General features: G+C 46.3%; 1 protein-coding gene across 1 annotated transcript in view; it reads left to right on the plus strand.

The window, feature by feature from the left end:
• BRD10 (bromodomain containing 10) overlaps positions 1–19681 on the plus strand; it is a 481106-nt gene that overhangs the window by 340830 nt on the left and 120595 nt on the right. Inside the window, exon 6 of the mRNA XM_086961417.1 lies at positions 16575–16690. Within this exon, the coding sequence (XP_086817543.1) occupies positions 16575–16690 (116 nt within the window). The remainder of the gene's footprint in view (positions 1–16574; positions 16691–19681) is intronic.

Consider the following 19681-nt stretch of genomic DNA (forward strand, 5'->3'; position numbering starts at 1 on the left):
GACGTAAAGTTCCAAAACCCTCAAAGATCCACAAAATTCCTACCACCCAGTGTTCCTCCTTCTTATCTTGATAAAAATGCTACCCCACTTGTGTGACTTGGCTTAGTGCCCCCAAAAGGCACTAATCAAACCAGGGTCATTGAAAGACACCAATTGACCTTGGTTTGATGCTTGCCTGTTGCATGCAGTAGCCCCAGCCACACAAGTGAGGTTGCATTTACAGATTTGCTAGGTTTCCCCCAGGTGCTGGCTGAGCGGGGGCCCAAAATCCACAGCTAGCCACATTAAAAACAAGCATTTACAATGCAACGGTTTCGCCTTTGCAAAAGTTAGAGCTATTGGCATTGTAAATGACAACATTTTTAGGTCTCGCCTGTCGATGCGCATGCGCATCGAGCTTGCGAGACTATGGGGGCTTAACCACTCTTTAACTGACTTGCAAGGGTTCGTGGCGATTCCTTGCAGTGCCCGTGACTTTTAAGCTCAATGCGCATGCGCATTGAGCTTAAAAGCGCGTGCACATCAGTTCCCTCAGCCGCACTCCAGGCCCCCGCTCCGCCCCCTCCCCTGCCCGCCGTGTCGCATTTCTCCTCCCCCCTCCCCTTATCTGCCTTCCCTCCGTCTGTTCCCTCTCCCCGCTCCGCCCCCTCCCCTGCCCGCCGTGTCGCATTTCTCCTCCCCCCTCCCCTTCTCTCTCTTCCCTCAGCCGCACTCCAGGCCCCCGCTCCGCCCCCTCCCCTGCCCGCCGTGTCGCATTTCTCCTCCCCCCTCCCCTTATCTGCCTTCCCTCCGTCTGTTCCCTCTCCCCGCTCCGCCCCCTCCCCTGCCCGCCGTGTCGCATTTCTCCTCCCCCCTCCCCTTCTCTCTCTTCCCTCCGTCTTGTTATTTTATGTTGCGACTTTGTAACCAATGTTCCCTAGTCCTTCGCTAGCTCACCTACCCTAAACTATGTTTGCATCAGTACATGAGCAGAGAACTGAATATCACTCTATCATTTTCGGAAATGTTAACTCTAAGGTGTGAATACTGAATAACGGGAACAACAGAAGAGCGTGGTTTAAAGACAAGCGCGCCGATACATGTTTAAAATTGCCTGAAAGGCATTCTCAGAAATTAAGCAAGCAAGGACTTGCAATATTGCCAGGCGCCCCCCCGGCACGAAGCCGGATTCCCTGGTGCCGAAAACGAGCACCCTGCTCAGAGGGCCATGTCCCCACAACACTCGGGCACGGCCTCGCTCCCGCGTGAAATCAAACTGAAAATCACTCCTCGAGCATAACACCCAAATGGCACCGACTTGCGCTCTACCCTACCCTTGCGCAGCCTCTCAATGCATTTGGACGGCCCATTGACTCCTACAGGTAAGCTACTTTCATTTGCACTGCCAAACATTGACCAACAACTGCGTGGAGGCAGGCACAGCCCAACATCCGGGGTCCCGATGCCCCCTTCATCTCACAGCGACCTCTCCGGATCTTCAAGTCACTAACGTGAACCGGAGCCCTTCTCCTAAACTGACGACCCCCGCTGTGCAGACAGAACAAAGGCGCGTCCCCTGCATATGGCAGCGGGACGCTCGCACCACAAGTCACATATTTCTGTGAGGTGCCTCACCCTTCAAAGCTACACAAAGCGCGAACAATCTAAGAATGTAAAAATAATAGCATATTGCCCTACACAAAGCCAGGCTGTGGTCCGAGGGGACGAAGTCGATCACTTTAGCCGTGAGACCACTACCTCTACTCCACATTAGAAAGGAATTTACTGACAACAGCTCCGATTTCTGGGAAACCTCGCTCAGTGATATGTAAAGGTTTTTTTTTTTTTTTTTACTGGTCGTTATCGAGAAACAATGCAACTACAATCTGTGCCTAAAATACAAATCACCGCCGTTCAACATCGTTAGCTCAGCGGCGTAGACGGCATGTTGCAGAAATCCACGCAACTTTCAGGTGATACAAGCCATTCACAGGAGCACCAAACAGCCTACTGGTCTCAGATTTGAATTCTGGTTTCCAAAGTAAGCCCGCTTTTCAACGTTGAACATACGATCCAGTGAGAAAGAATATTACATATGCCGGACATTGTGCAAAGTCGATATTGTAATATGGGTACTTTTTATTTTATGTTGCGACTTTGTAACCAATGTTCCCGAGTCCTTCGCTAGCTCACCTACCCTAAACTATGTTTGCATCAGTACATGAGCAGAGAACTGAATATCGCTCTATCATTTTCGGAAATGTTAACTCTAAGGTGTGAATACTGAATAACGGGAACAACAGAAGAGCGTGGTTTAAAGACAAGCGCGCCGATACATGTTTAAAATTGCCTGAAAGGCATTCTCAGAAATTCAGCATGCAAGGAATTGCAATATTGCCAGGCGCCCCCCCCCCCCCGGCACGAAGCCGGATTCTCTGGTGCCGAAAACGAGCGCCCTGCTCAGAGGGCCATGTCCCCACAACACTCGGGCACGGCCTCGCTCCCGCGTGAAATCAAACTGAAAATCACTCCTCGAGCATAACACCCAAATGGCACCGACTTGCGCTCTACCCTACCCTTGCGCAGCCTCTCAATGCATTTGGACCCCCACCACCACTACATGCACCAACACATCCACTACAACCACCACCCCATCCACCACCACCACCGCATCCACCACATCCACCGCATCATCCACCATCACCACCACATCCACCATCACATCCACCATCACATCCACCACCACCACCACATCCACCATCACCTCCACATCCACCATCACCTCCACATCCACCAAGACATCCACCGCCACATCCACCACCATCACATCCACCACCATCACATCCACCACCATCACATCCACCACCGCCACATCCACCACCACTTCCACCACCACTTCCACCACCACTTCCACCACCACTTCCACCACCACTTCCACCACCACATCCACCACCACATCCACCACCACCACCACCACATCCACCACCACCACCACCCCATCCACCACCGCATCCACCACCACCACCGCATCCACCACATCCACCATCACCACCACATCCACCACCACCACCACATCCACCACCACCACCACCACATCCACCATCACCTCCACATCCATGACATCCACCGCCACATCCACCACCACCACCGCATCCACCACCACCACCGCATCCACCACCACCACCGCATCCACCACCACCACCGCATCCACCACCACCACCGCATCCACCACCACCACCACACCCACCACCACTACATCCACCACCACATCCACCAGCCCATCCATCACATCCACCACCACTACCACATCCACCATCACCTCCACATCCACCATCACCTCCACATCCACCATGACATCCACCACCACATCCACCACCACCACATCCAACACCACCGCATCCACCACCACACCCACCACCACTACATCCACCACCACATCCACCACAACCACCACCCCATCCACCACCACCACCACATCCACCATCACCACCGCATCCACCACCACCACCACTACCACATCCACCATCACCACCGCATCCACCACCACTACATCCACCACCACATACACCACCCCATCCACCACCAACACCGCATCCACCACCACATCCACAGCATACACCACCACCGCATCCACCACCACATCCACCATCACCACCATATCCACCATCACATCCACCATCACCTCCACCACCACTACCACCACCTCATCCATCACCTCCACATCCACCATGACATCCACCACCACCGCACCCACCACCACTACATCCACCACCACATCCACTACAACCACCACCCCATCCACCACTACCACCGCATCCACCACCACATCCACCGCATCCACCATCACCACCACATCCACCACCTCATCCACCACCGCATCCACCACCACCACATCCACCACCACCACATCCACCATACCCACCACCATCACTTCCACCACCACATCCACCACCACTTTCACCACATCCACCACCACCACATCCACCACCACTACATCCACCACCTCCACCACCACCACATCCACCACCACATCCACCCCCACATCCACCACCATCACCACCACCATATCCACCATCACCACCACATCCACCACCATATCCCCCAGATCCACCACCACCACCACATCTATATGTGTGTGGCTATGTGTGTGTGTAGGTGGAAATGCAATGTTCTTGGATTTTCGTCACAATAAAATACACTGAACATAATCTTCACAAAAGTTATTTACAAACGTTTAAGCTATTGCCATTATAAATTACTATAACTTTTATTTAAGTATTAATTATTTACAAAATTAAAAGCCATTGTTATTTGTAATATCAATACATCTAAGTCACGTAAATACAACACACATTGCATTACAAATGCTATAGGTGTCACATTTGCTAAAGTTAAAACTATTGACATTGTAACTGACAAAGCTATTAATTTTGCTACTTTCAAAACCAACACATAAATAAAAAGTGTCATTTACAATACCAATAGCTCAAACTTTCCTAATGCGAGACCTATTGCATTTCCAATGCTTGTTATTTATGTGTTGGTTTTGAAAACAGATAAACGGCATTGTCATTTACATTACCAATAGCTTAATCTCTCACAAATGTGAGACCTATTGCATTTGCACACACACACACAGCCACACACACAGCCACAGCCACACACACAGCCACACAGCCACACACAGCCACACACACACAGCCACACACACACAGCCACACACACACAGCCACACACACACAGCCACACACACAGCCACACACACAGCCACACACACAGCCACACACACAGCCACACACACAGCCACACACACAGCCACACACACAGCCACACACACAGCCACACACACAGCCACACACACAGCCACACACACACACACACACAGCCACACACACACAGCCACACACACACAGCCACACACACACAGCCACACACACACAGCCACACACACACAGCCACACACACACAGCCACACACACACAGCCACACACACAGCCACCCACACAGCCCCAGATCATAATTCCAAGAGCCAATGTAGTTTAAAAAGAAGCATCCGGGGCACTGTGGAGACCCCAACAGCTCCCACCTATCTTGACAGGTCACTCTCCACCTTTCTTGACTGGTCACTTTCCACCCAGCTTGTTATGCCACTTTCAGTCCATCGTGATGTATCACGCCACCAGTTGTGGCAAATCACTTGTCAGGCGACCCTCCATCATTCACTTTCAGCTCTTCCGGACAGATTGCGTCCACCCGTCCTGACAAGTTAGTCTGAGACTCTCCTGACAGCTGCTGTCCTCCAGTCGTCGTGACAGCGTGCATCTATCCTGACAGGACGACTCCCCCTGCAAAGTGCCTGCAGCACTCACTCCTCTCAGTGCTGGGGCAGGGGGCACAGCTCCTTGAAGCTGCGGGCAGCACTGTAAGAGAAGGCATGTACTCACCAGGAGCAGGGCGGTTACAGGCTTAGAGATTCTGAACTACAACGGATGTATTAAAGTTACCAAAGCCTCCCCTCCTCCCATGAATAATGCAACAATGAAACGAGGCGTGACAGACCAGCTGCCAGGGACTACGACAGGTGCGGGATTATTACAAATACAATATCACACCAATATAGGTGCAAAGCTCTCTCGATAACCTGTTAAAACGGATATTTAGTTGTAAAGCGCCTAAAATTATTACTAATATTAATGCGTGAAACTGTATGGCACTTAGGACTGTTGTCTTTAGTAGCGGTGCACCACACAAGAGTCAAAATTGTATTACACTGTGCTCTGTAGAGACTTGGGAACCTGTAAGAAGCTCTGGTGCGAAAAGTATCAATTTCATCCTCGGGTGATTTAGAAGCGATAGCGAAAAATCCCAAATTGATTCTCACTGCACTACGTTTACATGGATAGTTCAAGTTCAGTCGGCATCACTGTCATAGCACCCATTCATTAAAAATACAACAAAAGTGGTGTGCATTCAGTCGTCAGGGAAATAAAGTCTGGGTGGGATCTTCGAGATGAAAGTGACAAATACAAATGACACTGTTGCATAAATATCTGCACATATTGCGGCCAGTGGAAACCCGTCAGAACCTAGCCCTAACAGTTGGGTGGTAATATGGCGCTTCATAACCCCCTAAACACATGCACCTATCCTTCTCACCAATATTGCCCTTCACGGAGATCCTCTTGGGCTCCACGGTGTCCCTGCAGCTTCTTTTGGGAGGAGTGGCCATGGCTCGGACTGCCGCTGTCACTATCAGCTTGCTGCTGGTTCCTCTGCGGACTGAAGCTCGGTTTGATTCAGGCACGCAAAGCTCGCTCTTCCTGCCGATGCGTGACGTCACGCAAAAGACCCGCGCCCGCCACCGCTTCTTCCTGGACTTCGTTCTAATAATATATACAAATGTCCCAGAGTGCCTCCCACAGAGGCCGCTTCTCCCCGGGGGTGTCAACAACGGAACACAGACCGGGGGGGGGAGATTCTTCAGTTTCTCTTCCCTTCCACACCGGTGCGACTCTTACTGTCTGAACGGCTCCGAGCTTTGCTGCCAGTCGACGGGACTCCGGTCCGGTGATCGCTTAAATGATCACGTCTCCGTGACATCTGCTTAATTATTATTTTCGGTTTCTTTGCTGCACCCCGAGCATTTGAGAATTCCAATGCATCTCAGAGCCTGCCCTACACACTGAAAAACAAGAGGGAGGGTGTGGGGGGCGGGACTTAAAAGAAAGAGACAAACGCCCACGAATCGCGTCCTGACGGGGGAAAGAGTGATTGACAACCATCTCTTCCAATGGCTAGCCTCCATTTATGGAGCTAGCCAATGGAAGAGAGAGGCGCGACAAAGCCCCTTACTGTATATCAAAAGATTTTGCCTGCGCGAGCACTGCTGCGCAGTGCTACGGCCAGGCAAAACCTAAAAAGGGTCCGTTTTCAGTGTTAAAATATGATGTGTCCTTGTTGCGTTTTGGAGCCTTTCCTGTTGCGGGACCAGGGCTACCCACATGTGAGTTGCAGTTTTTTATGTGAGATGTGGGGGAATGAGGTGGTAGGAAATTAGTGGCTCTCTCCAGATTCCAGAAATTTCAATCACAGAAATGTGAGGAAAATAAGTTTTTTAGACAAGGTTTGATAGATAAGAAAATCTAGTAAGACTCATGCAAGTCACTCCATCCTGGATTCTTCCGGGTGTTTAATTTTACGAAATTTGCAGGTGTGCTAGGTTGTCTTTGGTGCTCTCTGAGCTAGGGACCAAAATCCACATCTAGCCACATTGCAAATGAGCATTTGCAAAGCCAATAGGTCTCGCCTATGCAGGAGCTTTTGACTTTGGCAGTGTGTTTAGCCAATATGTACACCGGTGTAGCTGCTGTTAGGCATAGCAAACGTTATTGGAGTGGGGTGTATTGCGGTAGAGTGGATTAGTGGAGTGGAGTGGAGTGGGGCTAGGGTGGGGTAGAACCAAGTAGGGTGGGATGGGGCACTTTGAGGTAGATTGCAGTGGGGTGGATTGGAGTGAGGAAGTTGGTTAGATTAGCATGGTAGATTGGAGAGGGATAGATTGAATTGGAGTGGAGTGTGGTAGATCGGGGTAGAATGGATTGGTATATACAGGGTTAGATTGGAGTGGTGGTTAGATAGACTCTAGTAGGGTGGGGACGTTTTTAGTGGGTTGAATTGGTTAGAGTGGGGTGGATTTGTTGGAGTGGTGTGGATTGGGCTAGGGTGGAGTAGGGGTAGGGTGGGGTAGACTGAAGTGGGGTGGGTTGTGGTAGTTTGAGGTAGATTGGAGTGGGGTAGATTGGAGTTGGTGGATTGGGGTAACAATGGAGTGGGGGAGTTGGTTAGATTAGCATGGTAGTTTTGAGAGGGGTAGATTGAATTGGGGTGGAGTGTGGTAGATCGAGGTAGACTGGATTGGTATATATTGGGTTAGATTTGAGTGGGGTGGGGTAGATGGGGTTGGGTTATAGTACAGTAGAATTAAATGGAGCTGGGGTAGTTTGGGGTTGTTTGGAGTGGGGTAGATTGGGTAGAGTAGTGTGGAGTAGATTTGGGTGGAGTATGTTAGAGTGGCGTAGAAGGTAAATTGCAGTGGGGTAGATTGGAGTGGGATATATAGAGGTGGATTGAAGTGGAGTGGGGTAGATTGGGGAAGAGTAGAGTGCAGTGGATTGGGTTAGATTGGAGTGGGGAGGAATAGATTGGAGTGGATTATGGTAGGGTAGATTGTACTGTGCTAGGATTGGAGTAGTTTAGAGTGGGATGGATTGGAGTGGAGTGGATTGGAGTGGGGTAGATTAGGTTAGGGTGGGGTAGATTGGAGTAAAGTGGATTGGGGTACATTGGAGTGGGTCCGATCGGAGTAGGGTTGTTTGGGGTCAAGTGAGATAGATTAGAATGGATTGGGGTGCAGTGGGTTAATTTGGACTGGAGTAGTGGAGATTTGGGTGGTATGTGGTAGATTTGGATAGAGTGTAGTGGAGTAGATTGGGTGGATTGATTGGGGTACAGTGGAGTGGGGTAGATTGGAGTGGGTTGGGTGGAGTGTAGTTGAATAGATTAGAGTGGAGGTGATATTGGAGTGGGGTGGGGTGGAGTAGGGTAGATTGGGGTGGAGTAGGGTAGATTGGGGTGGAGTAGGGTAGATTGGGGTGGAGTAGGGTAGATTGGGGTGGAGTAGGGTAGATTGGGGTGGAGTAGGGTAGATTGGGGTGGAGTAGGGTAGATTGTAGTGAAATGGGTTGGGATAGATTGCAGTGGAGTGTGGTGGAGTACATTTCAGTGGGGTGGATTGGGGTAGAGTGAAGTAGATTGTAGTGTAGTAGATACTTATAGATTGGAGTAGGGTGGTATGGGGAGGAGTGAGTTAGATTGGGCTGGAGTGTGGCGGGCTGGAGTGTGGCGGGCTGGAGTGTGGCGGGCTGGAGTGTGGCGGGCTGGAGTGTGGCGGGCTGGAGTGTGGCGGGCTGGAGTGTGGCGGGCTGGAGTGTGGCGGGCTGGAGTGTGGCGGGCTGGAGTGTGGCGGGCTGGAGTGTGGCGGGCTGGAGTGTGGCGGATTTGGATGGGTAATGGAGTTAGCAGCGGAGTGTGGTAAATTGAAATGGAGTGAAGTGGAGTAGAGTGGAGAGGGTTGGATTAGGGTACAATGGAGTGGGTGGGATTGGTGTGAGGTAGATTGGAGTGGGATAGACAAGTAGATTGGAGCAGGTGGGGCAGGTTTGAGTGGGGTGCATTAGATTGGGGGTGAAGTGGGGTAGAATAGGGTAGGGTTGATTGGGTTAGATTGAGTGGCGTGGGTTCGAGCGGGGGTAGTTTCAGGTGGAGTGGGATAGATTGGATCATTATGGAGTGGAGTGGGGTATATTGGGGGGGTTGACTTTAGTGGAATAGATTTGGGTAGATTGTAGCGAAGTGGGGTGAGTAGATTGGGGTACATTTCAGTGGGTGGGGTAGATAGGACTGGGGTAAGTTGTGTGTAGGGTCGTGGAGTGAGTGGCGTTTCGTAGAGTAGAGCTGCATATCATGGAGTGAAGTGTAATAGAATGGGGTGGCTTGACATAGAGTAGAGTGGTATAGAATGGAGTGGTGTGGAGTAGAGTCAAGGAGCCCAGAGTGGCGTGGAGTAGAGTAGATTGTAGTCGTTAGTGTGTAGTATGCATGGTGTGCTAGCGCACTGATATTGCAGACAACACACTTTCGATTGAAATAACCATTACATTTGTACAGGCTTATAGTTTTACTGATAAAAATATAACGGCACACAAACGACAATGTGTAGAAATGGCATCATCTAGTGTATTGTTTTCTTTTGATCGTATTAACCCCTCCCATGCTTGTGACGGAACCGCTCCGTCACAAGCCACGGGTGAGCTGTGCTTGTGACGGAACGGTTCAGTCACGGCCCGCTCGCCGCGCCTACGCGGCACTGATGATTATATCAATGCTCCTGTGTATTCGCTGGTCAGTAGCCCGCCACGTTCCGTAGAGGGAAACGAAGACCCCTATGATGAAGCATGACACCAAGGGCCCTTTTGGTGTGCGAGGGGTATTTAAAGAACACTGTGTGCATCCAACCATTGTAGGAGGCACACCCCCTAGTTTTTTCCGTCTTTCATCTATCCTATAGGGGTGGATTCTCTTTGTTTATTAACTGTAGCTGGGGAGATTGAATCTGCTCCATGTGTCTGTATAGATGAGTTTCCTCTCCACTTATATATATATATATATAGCTGATTCACATGCATCATCATCTTTACACTGCATCTCGTCACACAGGCACGACAATCAGATTTAAGGCTGAAGTGTTCATGGTTGCAGGTCACTAATAACATTTTACCGTCATTTAAGCCTACTAGCCCTGCCTTAGATACCACATAATTGAGGAATTTGAATTCTTTCCCACTGCAACAGTGCAGATGTTTATCAACAAGATCTTCCTTGGGGGTATTGTATCCAATTGTCCATAAAGTTGCACGACACACCATTTAAAAAACAAAAATAAAGGCTTAATCCTTCAGGGTTAATTAAAACGTTGCTACTGTGGACTACACAGTAACAGTCTTACCCCATCAAAAAAGCGCCTTATTAAATATAAAAAGATTGTAAATGTTGGCCCCTTTAGTACATTCTGGCTAACTTGACATGTACAGAACCACAGGTACCACTTGTTACTCCAGTGATCTTTCAAGTATGTCTCACTTAAGTCTTTCAGCTATTAATGGGTTACATACAGTCAATCTGGTTGAGAAGTAAGGATGCGGATACTTAGGCTTTTTGTCCCAGAGTATATGGATTCTGTTTCGACACATCAACACAGACCTAAAGGCTGCCAGGACATGCAACAGTGGTATAGAAATCACCTGGTGGTTCAGACTGCATCCGAGACACCGAAACAATGTAGAAAGAAGTGCCATTGCCTATCCTGGACTGCCATGGACAATGGGAAAGCAAAACTCAGGTGCAATCATAATGTTTGGCATATTGGACATGAGAGGCCAGGGAGGAGGTTGCACAGATGGCCGCAAAATGGAGATCCAGAGAGGTGGAGTCTACTGATGTCTATTCTGAACAGAGCTTGGTGTTTACTTTTCTTTCTCTGGCTTCAAAGTGAGAGGAGTTATGTGATAAATTTTGCTGTGAAAGAAAACGTTTTATTCTAGCACACAACAAAATGTAAAGACTGTACATGAACTGAGCAGATATTTCAGAATATCCCAAAATTAGGAAAGCACGTTTTTCGAATTCTCAAGTGTAATGGAAACAAATATTTTAACCCCTTCGCTGCGGCGGCTATTCCGCCGCAGCGCTAAAGGGGTGGGGCACCCGCGCGGAGGCTCCATACTAGTGACGGAACCGCTCCGTCACGAACCCGCCCGCCCATTAAAGCGTCAGCGCAGGCGCGAAATCAGTGCCGCGTAGGCGCGGCGAGCGGGCCGTGACTGAACCGTTCCGTCACAAGCACAGCTCACCCGTGGCTTGTGACGGAGCGGTTCCGTCACAAGCATGGGAGGGGTTAATACGATCAAAAGAAAACAATACACTAGATGATGCCATTTCTACACATTGTCGTTTGTGTGCCGTTATATTTTTATCAGTAAAACTATAAGCCTGTACAAATGTAATGGTTATTTCAATCGAAAGTGTGTTGTCTGCAATATCAGTGCGCTAGCACACCATGCATACTACACACTAACCACTACAATCTACTCTACTCCACGCCACTCTGGGCTCCTTGACTCTACTCCACACCACTCCATTCTATACCACTCTACTCTATGTCAAGCCACCCCATTCTATTACACTTCACTCCATGATATGCAGCTCTACTCTACGAAACGCCACTCACTCCACGACCCTACACACAACTTACCCCAGTCCTATCTACCCCACCCACTGAAATGTACCCCAATCTACTCACCCCACTTCGCTACAATCTACCCCAATCTATTCCACTAAAGTCAACCCCCCCAATATACCCCACTCCACTCCATTATGATCCAATCTATCCCACTCCACCTGAAACTACCCCCGCTCGAACCCACGCCACTCAATCTAACCCAATCAACCCTACCCTATTCTACCCCACTTCACCCCCAATCTAATGCACCCCACTCAAATCTGCCCCACCTGCTCCAATCTACTTGTCTATCCCACTCCAATCTACCTCACACCAATCCCACCCACTCCATTGTACCCTAATCCAACCCTCTCCACTCTACTCCACTTCACTCCATTTCAATTTACCACACTCCGCTGCTAACTCCATTACCCATCCAAATCCGCCACACTCCAGCCCGCCACACTCCAGCCCGCCACACTCCAGCCCGCCACACTCCAGCTCCACACTCCTAGTGTTTGAGGGTAGTGAAAGGTAGGGTAAGAGGTGAATGCTAAGTAAATGTCTAACAAAATACCTGGCAAGTGAGGGCTGCGAAGAATTTTAATAAACCTCCGTGCTGGTATTGTTAAAAAGGGTGTGATGAAGGTATTGTGTAATTAATGTACATGACCTCCTGGGTGTCAACATGTTTCAAAGCCTAAAGCCTCGTCTTCAGGACGGGTGCACAGATTGTGACAGTACAATACTGTTCAAACATAATCACTGTTCATGTGTGGAATAAAGCCTAGTGTGCCTACTATGGTACTTGGCCGTGAGATGATTCCTCAATCAATTTGCTAAATGAAGCCAATGGCATCATGAGCCTGTGAAGGAATACGGAGGGGACCCTGTGCTCAATGGCACTAAACGTAGAGGTGCTACCTGCTGCATACGTCCCTTCCGCGGCTCTGTTGGTGCCATTGAGCACTCCTGCCTGCTTTCTCACAACTCTTTTCTTAAAAAAAAAAAAAGAATAATATTGCGACCGTCCCCCTTTCTTTAGCTAATGTGAAGAACGGGCCATGCCCGCACATTTTCGTGAAAGCACGTCATGTAAGCATGGGCGGAAAATCCGTTTCGCTCGCGGATTTTGCGGATTTTCGGTAAATTCGCAATCCGCGAGATTCGCGAATCTCCCGCCAAATCCGCGAGCAGCGGATTTTATGGCTTGCTCGCACTGTTCGCGTGAGTTCGCGGCTTCCCAGTACAGCTTCGCGCCCCGCGAATAAGCGCTAAATTGCAGAAATACGATCTTAGCAAAACTGAAACTACTTACCAGGTTCAAAAGTTCAGGCTCATCATTAGTAGCCATTTCCTGTAGTGCTTCCTGAGGGGCCCCTCCAGAGTTCAGTTGCCAGTTGCAACTATTATGTGACCCTGCTCTGAACCTCAGAATAGTTACACATATGCCACAAAGGTCCTGAATTACAGCTAAGGGAGACAAGCAGGAGCCAGGCTGGAAGTTCAAATCCATTAATCAGCCCCTAATTCATTATTGTCAGTTGGGGCAGGGCAGGTGTTGTAACTAATTTTGCAACAATGAAAGCACTTAGCAAGTGCAAAAGATCACTAATCAGGAAGCACTAAGGAAGCAGGTGCCAGCTAAAAAAATATTCTGTGACACATTAATCAGCCCCAAATTAATTCAGGTCACTTGAGGCAGGGAAGGTGTGCTTTGCTTTGCCACAATAATGTACACTGACTGGACAACCAGAGGGTGCTGTGATGAAACAGAGGGTGGCATGGGTGGGCCAGAGGGTGGCATGAGTAGTCAGAGAGTGGCAGTGGTGACAGAGAGTGGCAGTGATGAAGAAGAGTGTCCCAAACAGGCTGGACACGTAGAAACAACAAGTTCGCAAAACTTGTGACCCGACAGGTAAGTTCGCGTTTGCGAAATTGTACAAAACCCTCGCGAACTGGCAGAAACCCGTGCGAACACACAAAAAAAAATTCGCGAGAATTCGCAGATTTTGCGGATTGCGAGTTCGCAAATCCGCAAAATTCGCGAACGCGAGATTCGCAAAATTCGCCCATGCTTAATGTCATGGGGCGCTTTTTACAAAAAAGCATTTCATTGTCAACTTGACAAACAAATGCTTTTTTGTGCGCCCATTTAAAAAAGGGAAACGCACTGGATGCCTCAGAAAGAAAAGAAAACGAAAAGAAAACTTTCCTACTGCTCTCCCTGGCTCAGCAGGGGAGCCTCTCCTATAATATTCACTGCACTACGGAAACTCGCCCCATAATGCTTTGTGGGGCCCTTTATTCAGAACACATTTATGTCCATAACAAAGCCTGTGGTGGTCCTAGTATCATGGGACCGCCACAAAATCATACCGCATGGCATGCTTTTCATTTCCAGGTCATCTTCTGGGTCCTCACCTTAAGTTGGGGGGCAAAATAATCTCCTTTCCCACTGTTTTTAAAATAAATCCACTCTTCCATAGTTGGAACTAATGCTCTACAGCTGGGAGGGTGTATGTAAGGTAAATGTTTTGAAGTCGTACAAGGCTTAATAGAAGAGTAAAGCCGTATTAGTGAGATGTTTGTTAGGGGGTGAGTGTATGGTTATGGAATATTGCTTTCAATTATACTGGTGAAATAAAATAAATGCTTTCAGTTGCTGTGGCATACTCTTATTCATTGCCATTTACAATGCCAAGAACTGTATAACTCAAATAAATGCTAGACCGGTTGCATTTCCAGTGCTTGTTACACTTGTTAACACGGTCTTGGCATTTGGTACACCTCATTAGTGCAAGTTTAATACCCAATTATAGCAATAAGCAACAGAAAGGTGACAGGTTAAGCTTTGCAAAAGGCTTCCACTGCACAACAACAAGTGTTGATGAGTTTTTAGTAACTTTTGAACTGTTTGAGCTAGAACATATTTGTGTTACTTTCTGCAAATTATGCAGCAGATGATGGATTACGTGGCAAATCTATAATTTTGTGGAAATCGCCACAGCCGCACAATCCCAGTGGCCCTGCCTAAAGTAGAGGAGAACCTTTATCAGAATTCTTAATACTTGAAATTGCACAGGCCATCTGCAAGAGATCAGCTGTCCAGAAATGGGTTTGTAGCTTTCATGATCAGATGGAGTAGTTCTGTTAGAATGGTCTTCTGTGCTTTTTATGTCTGACTGAAGAGCAAATTGTTACCAGTTCTTTAAAATAAAAATAGAATGGGTACTGCCGTTGCCCAAATGAGTATGTCTCTCACGTCGTGTTATTGACTGTTTGCATCCTTCCACCTACTATTTGGTACTTGCATTGGAGTGCACGAGGTACTACATCAAAGTGCTCTGAATCATCACACATTAAATTATTTTCTTGTAGAGGCAGTGTATTTAGAAAACGACCAAAGGCTTTTTTCTCATTTAATCAGTGCTAAACATGAAAGATAGACCTTTTGACTTTGCTAATGCTCGTTCTAATTTGCCAACAGGGCTGCATGAGCTTTCTTATCATGAGGATGTCTTCATTAATGCCAACTAGCTTTAGTCTGGATCTCGACCAGTTTGCCCTCTGCGTTATCTGACCAGATTATGCCCAGGGGTCTGACATTGGGAGTTGTATTAGCGCACGCAGGATCGATCCCTCCTTTCCTGAAAAAATCGTAGTTTCTCTGCAGAAAGGTGCACGGATTTTTCAGAAGTGGGTCTAATTTCAGGTCTGCCCAGAAAATTGAATCGTTCACTCGTGTAAGTCAGGGTATTGTACTTTAAGGGAAGATGCCCATCAGTCTAGAGAAAGAACATAATAGGGTCTTCAATCTTTCCAGGGAAACCGTAAACTAGTAGCCTCATTACATTTCTTTGGGTGAGCTTGAAACTGATTTAACATAAGCTCCTACGTTTAAAGGAAAACTAGAACGTGAACAAAAGATACTGATCATTCAGACCTATTGATATTGACTATTTTAATGGCTGTGGCAAGTGTTTATGCGGGCCACATTGTTGAAACTGGTGAAATTGATATGTTCTTTCTATAACTTTGATATTCATTAAACACTTACTTTCGCTGGAGTATTGAAGATGCATCAGGTTACATAGAATTATCGTGTGTAGAAAATCAGTACTTTTAATTAAGTATAAAATCTCATGTATGTTGCTTTCAAATAATTATACAGTGTGTGCCAGATGTAAACTATGTTGCCCCTTTTTTATGCCCACCCTCACAATTATTTTTGGATGCCTACCAAGAATTAAGTGTTTTCATTGAACTGATTGGACCCCAGATATTATTTTAAGGATGAACTCCTAACACAACAGCCAGTCTCATGAATGTACATACATTGTAATTTATTGTATGTTTTGTATAGCGTGTATCCAAGTAATTTACACATACGTCACAAAGGTAAATTGGCTGCCATCATTGATTATATCCAACTGCAAATTTTAATCAGTGATTTTTTCAACTGAAATTCTATCAGCCATGCCATGTGTGTGCCGCACGGTTGAGCAATAATAGTGTGCAGTCACTTTTAGCTTTTGGTTAATATGTTGAAGGAAATATTCGATAACAGCTCGGTAGTTAAGCATACTAGCGGCATGTATTGGAGGCATGATCTGAAATTATTCAAATGGAAAGATTTGTTTTGCAGTGTGACCACCCCCGCCCCCCCCCCCCCCTCCTCCTTCCAGCTATTGCATGTTACAACGATTGCTGGTTTTAGATGTGATGCAGTGACAAATATTTGGAATGTTTATTTCAGGGAAAGTCTTTTGTACGGAAGCAAACCGTGAGAGAATTGCACAGTACCTTAAAGCGACTACTAAAAGAACTGCTGCCTTGGGAGCCTAAGCTGATGAAAGCATTTCATAGAAACAGGTGAGTAAATTGGATGCATGTGTGCAACAACCTTGGCACCTTTTCACTTTTCACCCAATAAACCCATGAGGTAGATAGCACTACCACGATCATCCTAATAGGTCTAGTTAATAATACACTTTTCAAGATCAGCGTTGTATATTATTTATTTAAATATTTTCTGAAGTGTCAGCTTGTGACAGAGGCCACTTAGTAATCTCTGTATTTGTGATATTATAAAAGACATCAAATTGTGTTGTTCTTATTTTCAGTTTGAGGATGTCGGGTCTGTGCTACAAGCGCTTTGACAGTTTAAGATACCTAATATTTAAAATATTGATTGCCTGCACCTGTTACACTAAAACTTCCTCTCTGCCTTTCTAATGCAACCAGAGTACACTTAAGGTTAGGGTATCAGCAACAAAGTTCCTATATAGCGCAATACCCCTTAGTTATTACAAAATAATTAAATAAATAACTGCCTCCAAATTAATAGTTGAAAATGAAGGAAACTTTTTAAAAAAAGATACTATTGAATAGGAATCTTTCACACAAATATTCGCTGACTGCATGTTCCCAAATGTATTACAGGTAAATTGCTGCTTGTACAAGTCAGTTACTGCACATTTACCACATTTAAGTTGTAATAGGTCTCAGCAAATTAAGCAGAGGTGCTGATATTTGTGTGATCTGCAGGTTACACGTTTGATTATTTCAGTGCTCACTCAGCCTTTCTTCCTTTCATGTTCAATCAATTGAGTACCAATTTGTAATGTTGGCATATGGTGTTTGCCATGTTCATAACCAGGAAAACTGCATTATTGAAAGCTTCATAAAACATGTTATTTTTTCTAAATTGCTCAGTTGTGTAATTGTAGGGTAGCAGGGAGGTGTTCGTTTTTCATCTGTTGGTAAGGCACAAGCCCAGTTCAGCCCTGCTTCTGAGTGGAGGGGGATCTGCCCTTAGCCGCTAGCATAGTCTGGTACCAACTCTGGCTAAGCTGCAATGATGTAGGTGTAGTGAGAGCTATGTTCAGTGAGGACTTTGTGGAACAGCCATTATTGCCAACAGCATCAAGAACGTAAGAGGTTTTTGGTCTTATGCATTGGTACAGATGTAGACCTATGATAAGTAAGATTCCCATTTCTACATGAGGTCTCTCCCACCCAACCACAGTGTCGTTTGCAGCGAATCCCATCATCTCTCCACTTCCCTGTTGAGCACCAATGACCAGTCAACCAACTACAGACTTTTGTTGTATGACTTTAATATATTTTGGTTTCATTAGCAATCCTTTCAGGCATTTCCACAGAATTATTTTCAGGATTGCCACTTTGACCATACTTGGTGTCAGCCGGGCAACTGCTTTATTCATTTCCAAATGTAACCTGTTTCACCTAGCAAATCACTCTTATTCAGTTGTCATTAGTATCTAAAGCTTTGAGAAACAGCCAAAAATAAAAATATCATGATGTGAAATTTCTTGACACATTAACCCAACTGATCCCATAATGGACCAGATCAGGGACTAAATAATGTCAGATGGAAAAAAGCACATGATAGGAATTTTATTCCTAATGTGTAATTTTACCCAACCAGGCCACACCCTGAGACCAAGATTTTGTCACAGACAAAGTGCATGACTTTGGGAGATGCAAGGGTAAGTCTGTACATTCACCAAAAGTAGGCTCCTGAGCTAGAGTGACCATTTCACTCGGTATTCCCAGCACTGGACTCTTCATCTACAAATCAGTGCCATCAGCAGGATGGTTGAATTAGTTTACTCTAGGCAAAAAGACTAAGAGCCCTGAAATGCAGTAACTGACCGATAAAGGCTTAGGACTTTAAAATGTGTCAATAATGACATCGAGTAAGGTGGTCATTCTGCCCTGAACTCCTCTGAAAATTATCAAGAGCACTGCTCTGAGTGAATGCATCTGTGGGTTATCTAGAGCAGAGACCTATATGGATTTTGGCTACCAGGTACACTGACAAAGTCTCCATATCTTCAAGAGCATAGTTTTCTGTGAGGAAAACTGTGTGTCACTAGGAGCAGAGCTCTGACGAGCCGTGGTTCTTATCAAGGTCAGTTGCCTGGGTTAATTTCATAATTATCATTGATCTAAGTGGATTTGTTTTATTAACAAGAGTATTTCTTTGACCATTGATAATATCAAGATAACTTTCTGAGTTTATAAGGCTATTACTTAGAACCGAGCTTTGTGTAATTCTGCATTATGAACATCCGTGCTTTTGACATTTTTAGGCATTCTAAAAACTAAAAAGATTAAAAAAGATTTTACATTCAAGGCGTAGAACCTTTCAGTGTGTTAATAAAAAAAATAGAAGTGTTTTAAATTGCCCTTGTTAAATAACTGTCAATCTTTTAACAGTTCAACTTGGCCTTTGTCCACATGCACTAGGAGTTGGACACTATTCTTGGTGTTTGACAAGACACTACTCCTACCCATGCCACAAATACCTTTGCACAGTTGGGGTATCCTGTCTGTGTGTCTCTCCCTCTCCCTTTCCTCTCCTACATTTCACATAATCAACTCAGTATGCCCTTGGAAAATACATATATGAGATGGGAAATAAGGATTTGCTTTTGGTTAGGCCATGCACTAAAGACCCATTTCCTTAGAGGCCATCATGCACATCCTTGGGTCATACAGCTTGAGTACAGATAGCATACATAACCCCCAATTCTAACGTTAATAGCTCCTCTACTAGGAGACACCTTTTTGAGTGTGCGTTAATTAAAAAAAAATCTAATTGTATTGGTAGAAAAAATTCACAAGAAATGACAAACCCAATATGTTAATAAAATGATAGCCAAAACTTGCATAGTTTTTTCCCGCAGTCATTTTGATTCTATACGTTAGTCCGTTTAACAATACAGAACCAACAGTACCAACCACAGTACAGAGTGACATATTAACTAAAGGCACAATATTATCTAGTATCACACACACACACAGTATATATCTTGAGCAAGGGACATGAGACCA

This window comes from Lissotriton vulgaris, chromosome 3_1 (assembly GCF_964263255.1).
Source record: "Lissotriton vulgaris chromosome 3_1, aLisVul1.2, whole genome shotgun sequence".
NCBI classification, from domain to species: domain Eukaryota; kingdom Metazoa; phylum Chordata; class Amphibia; order Caudata; family Salamandridae; genus Lissotriton; species Lissotriton vulgaris.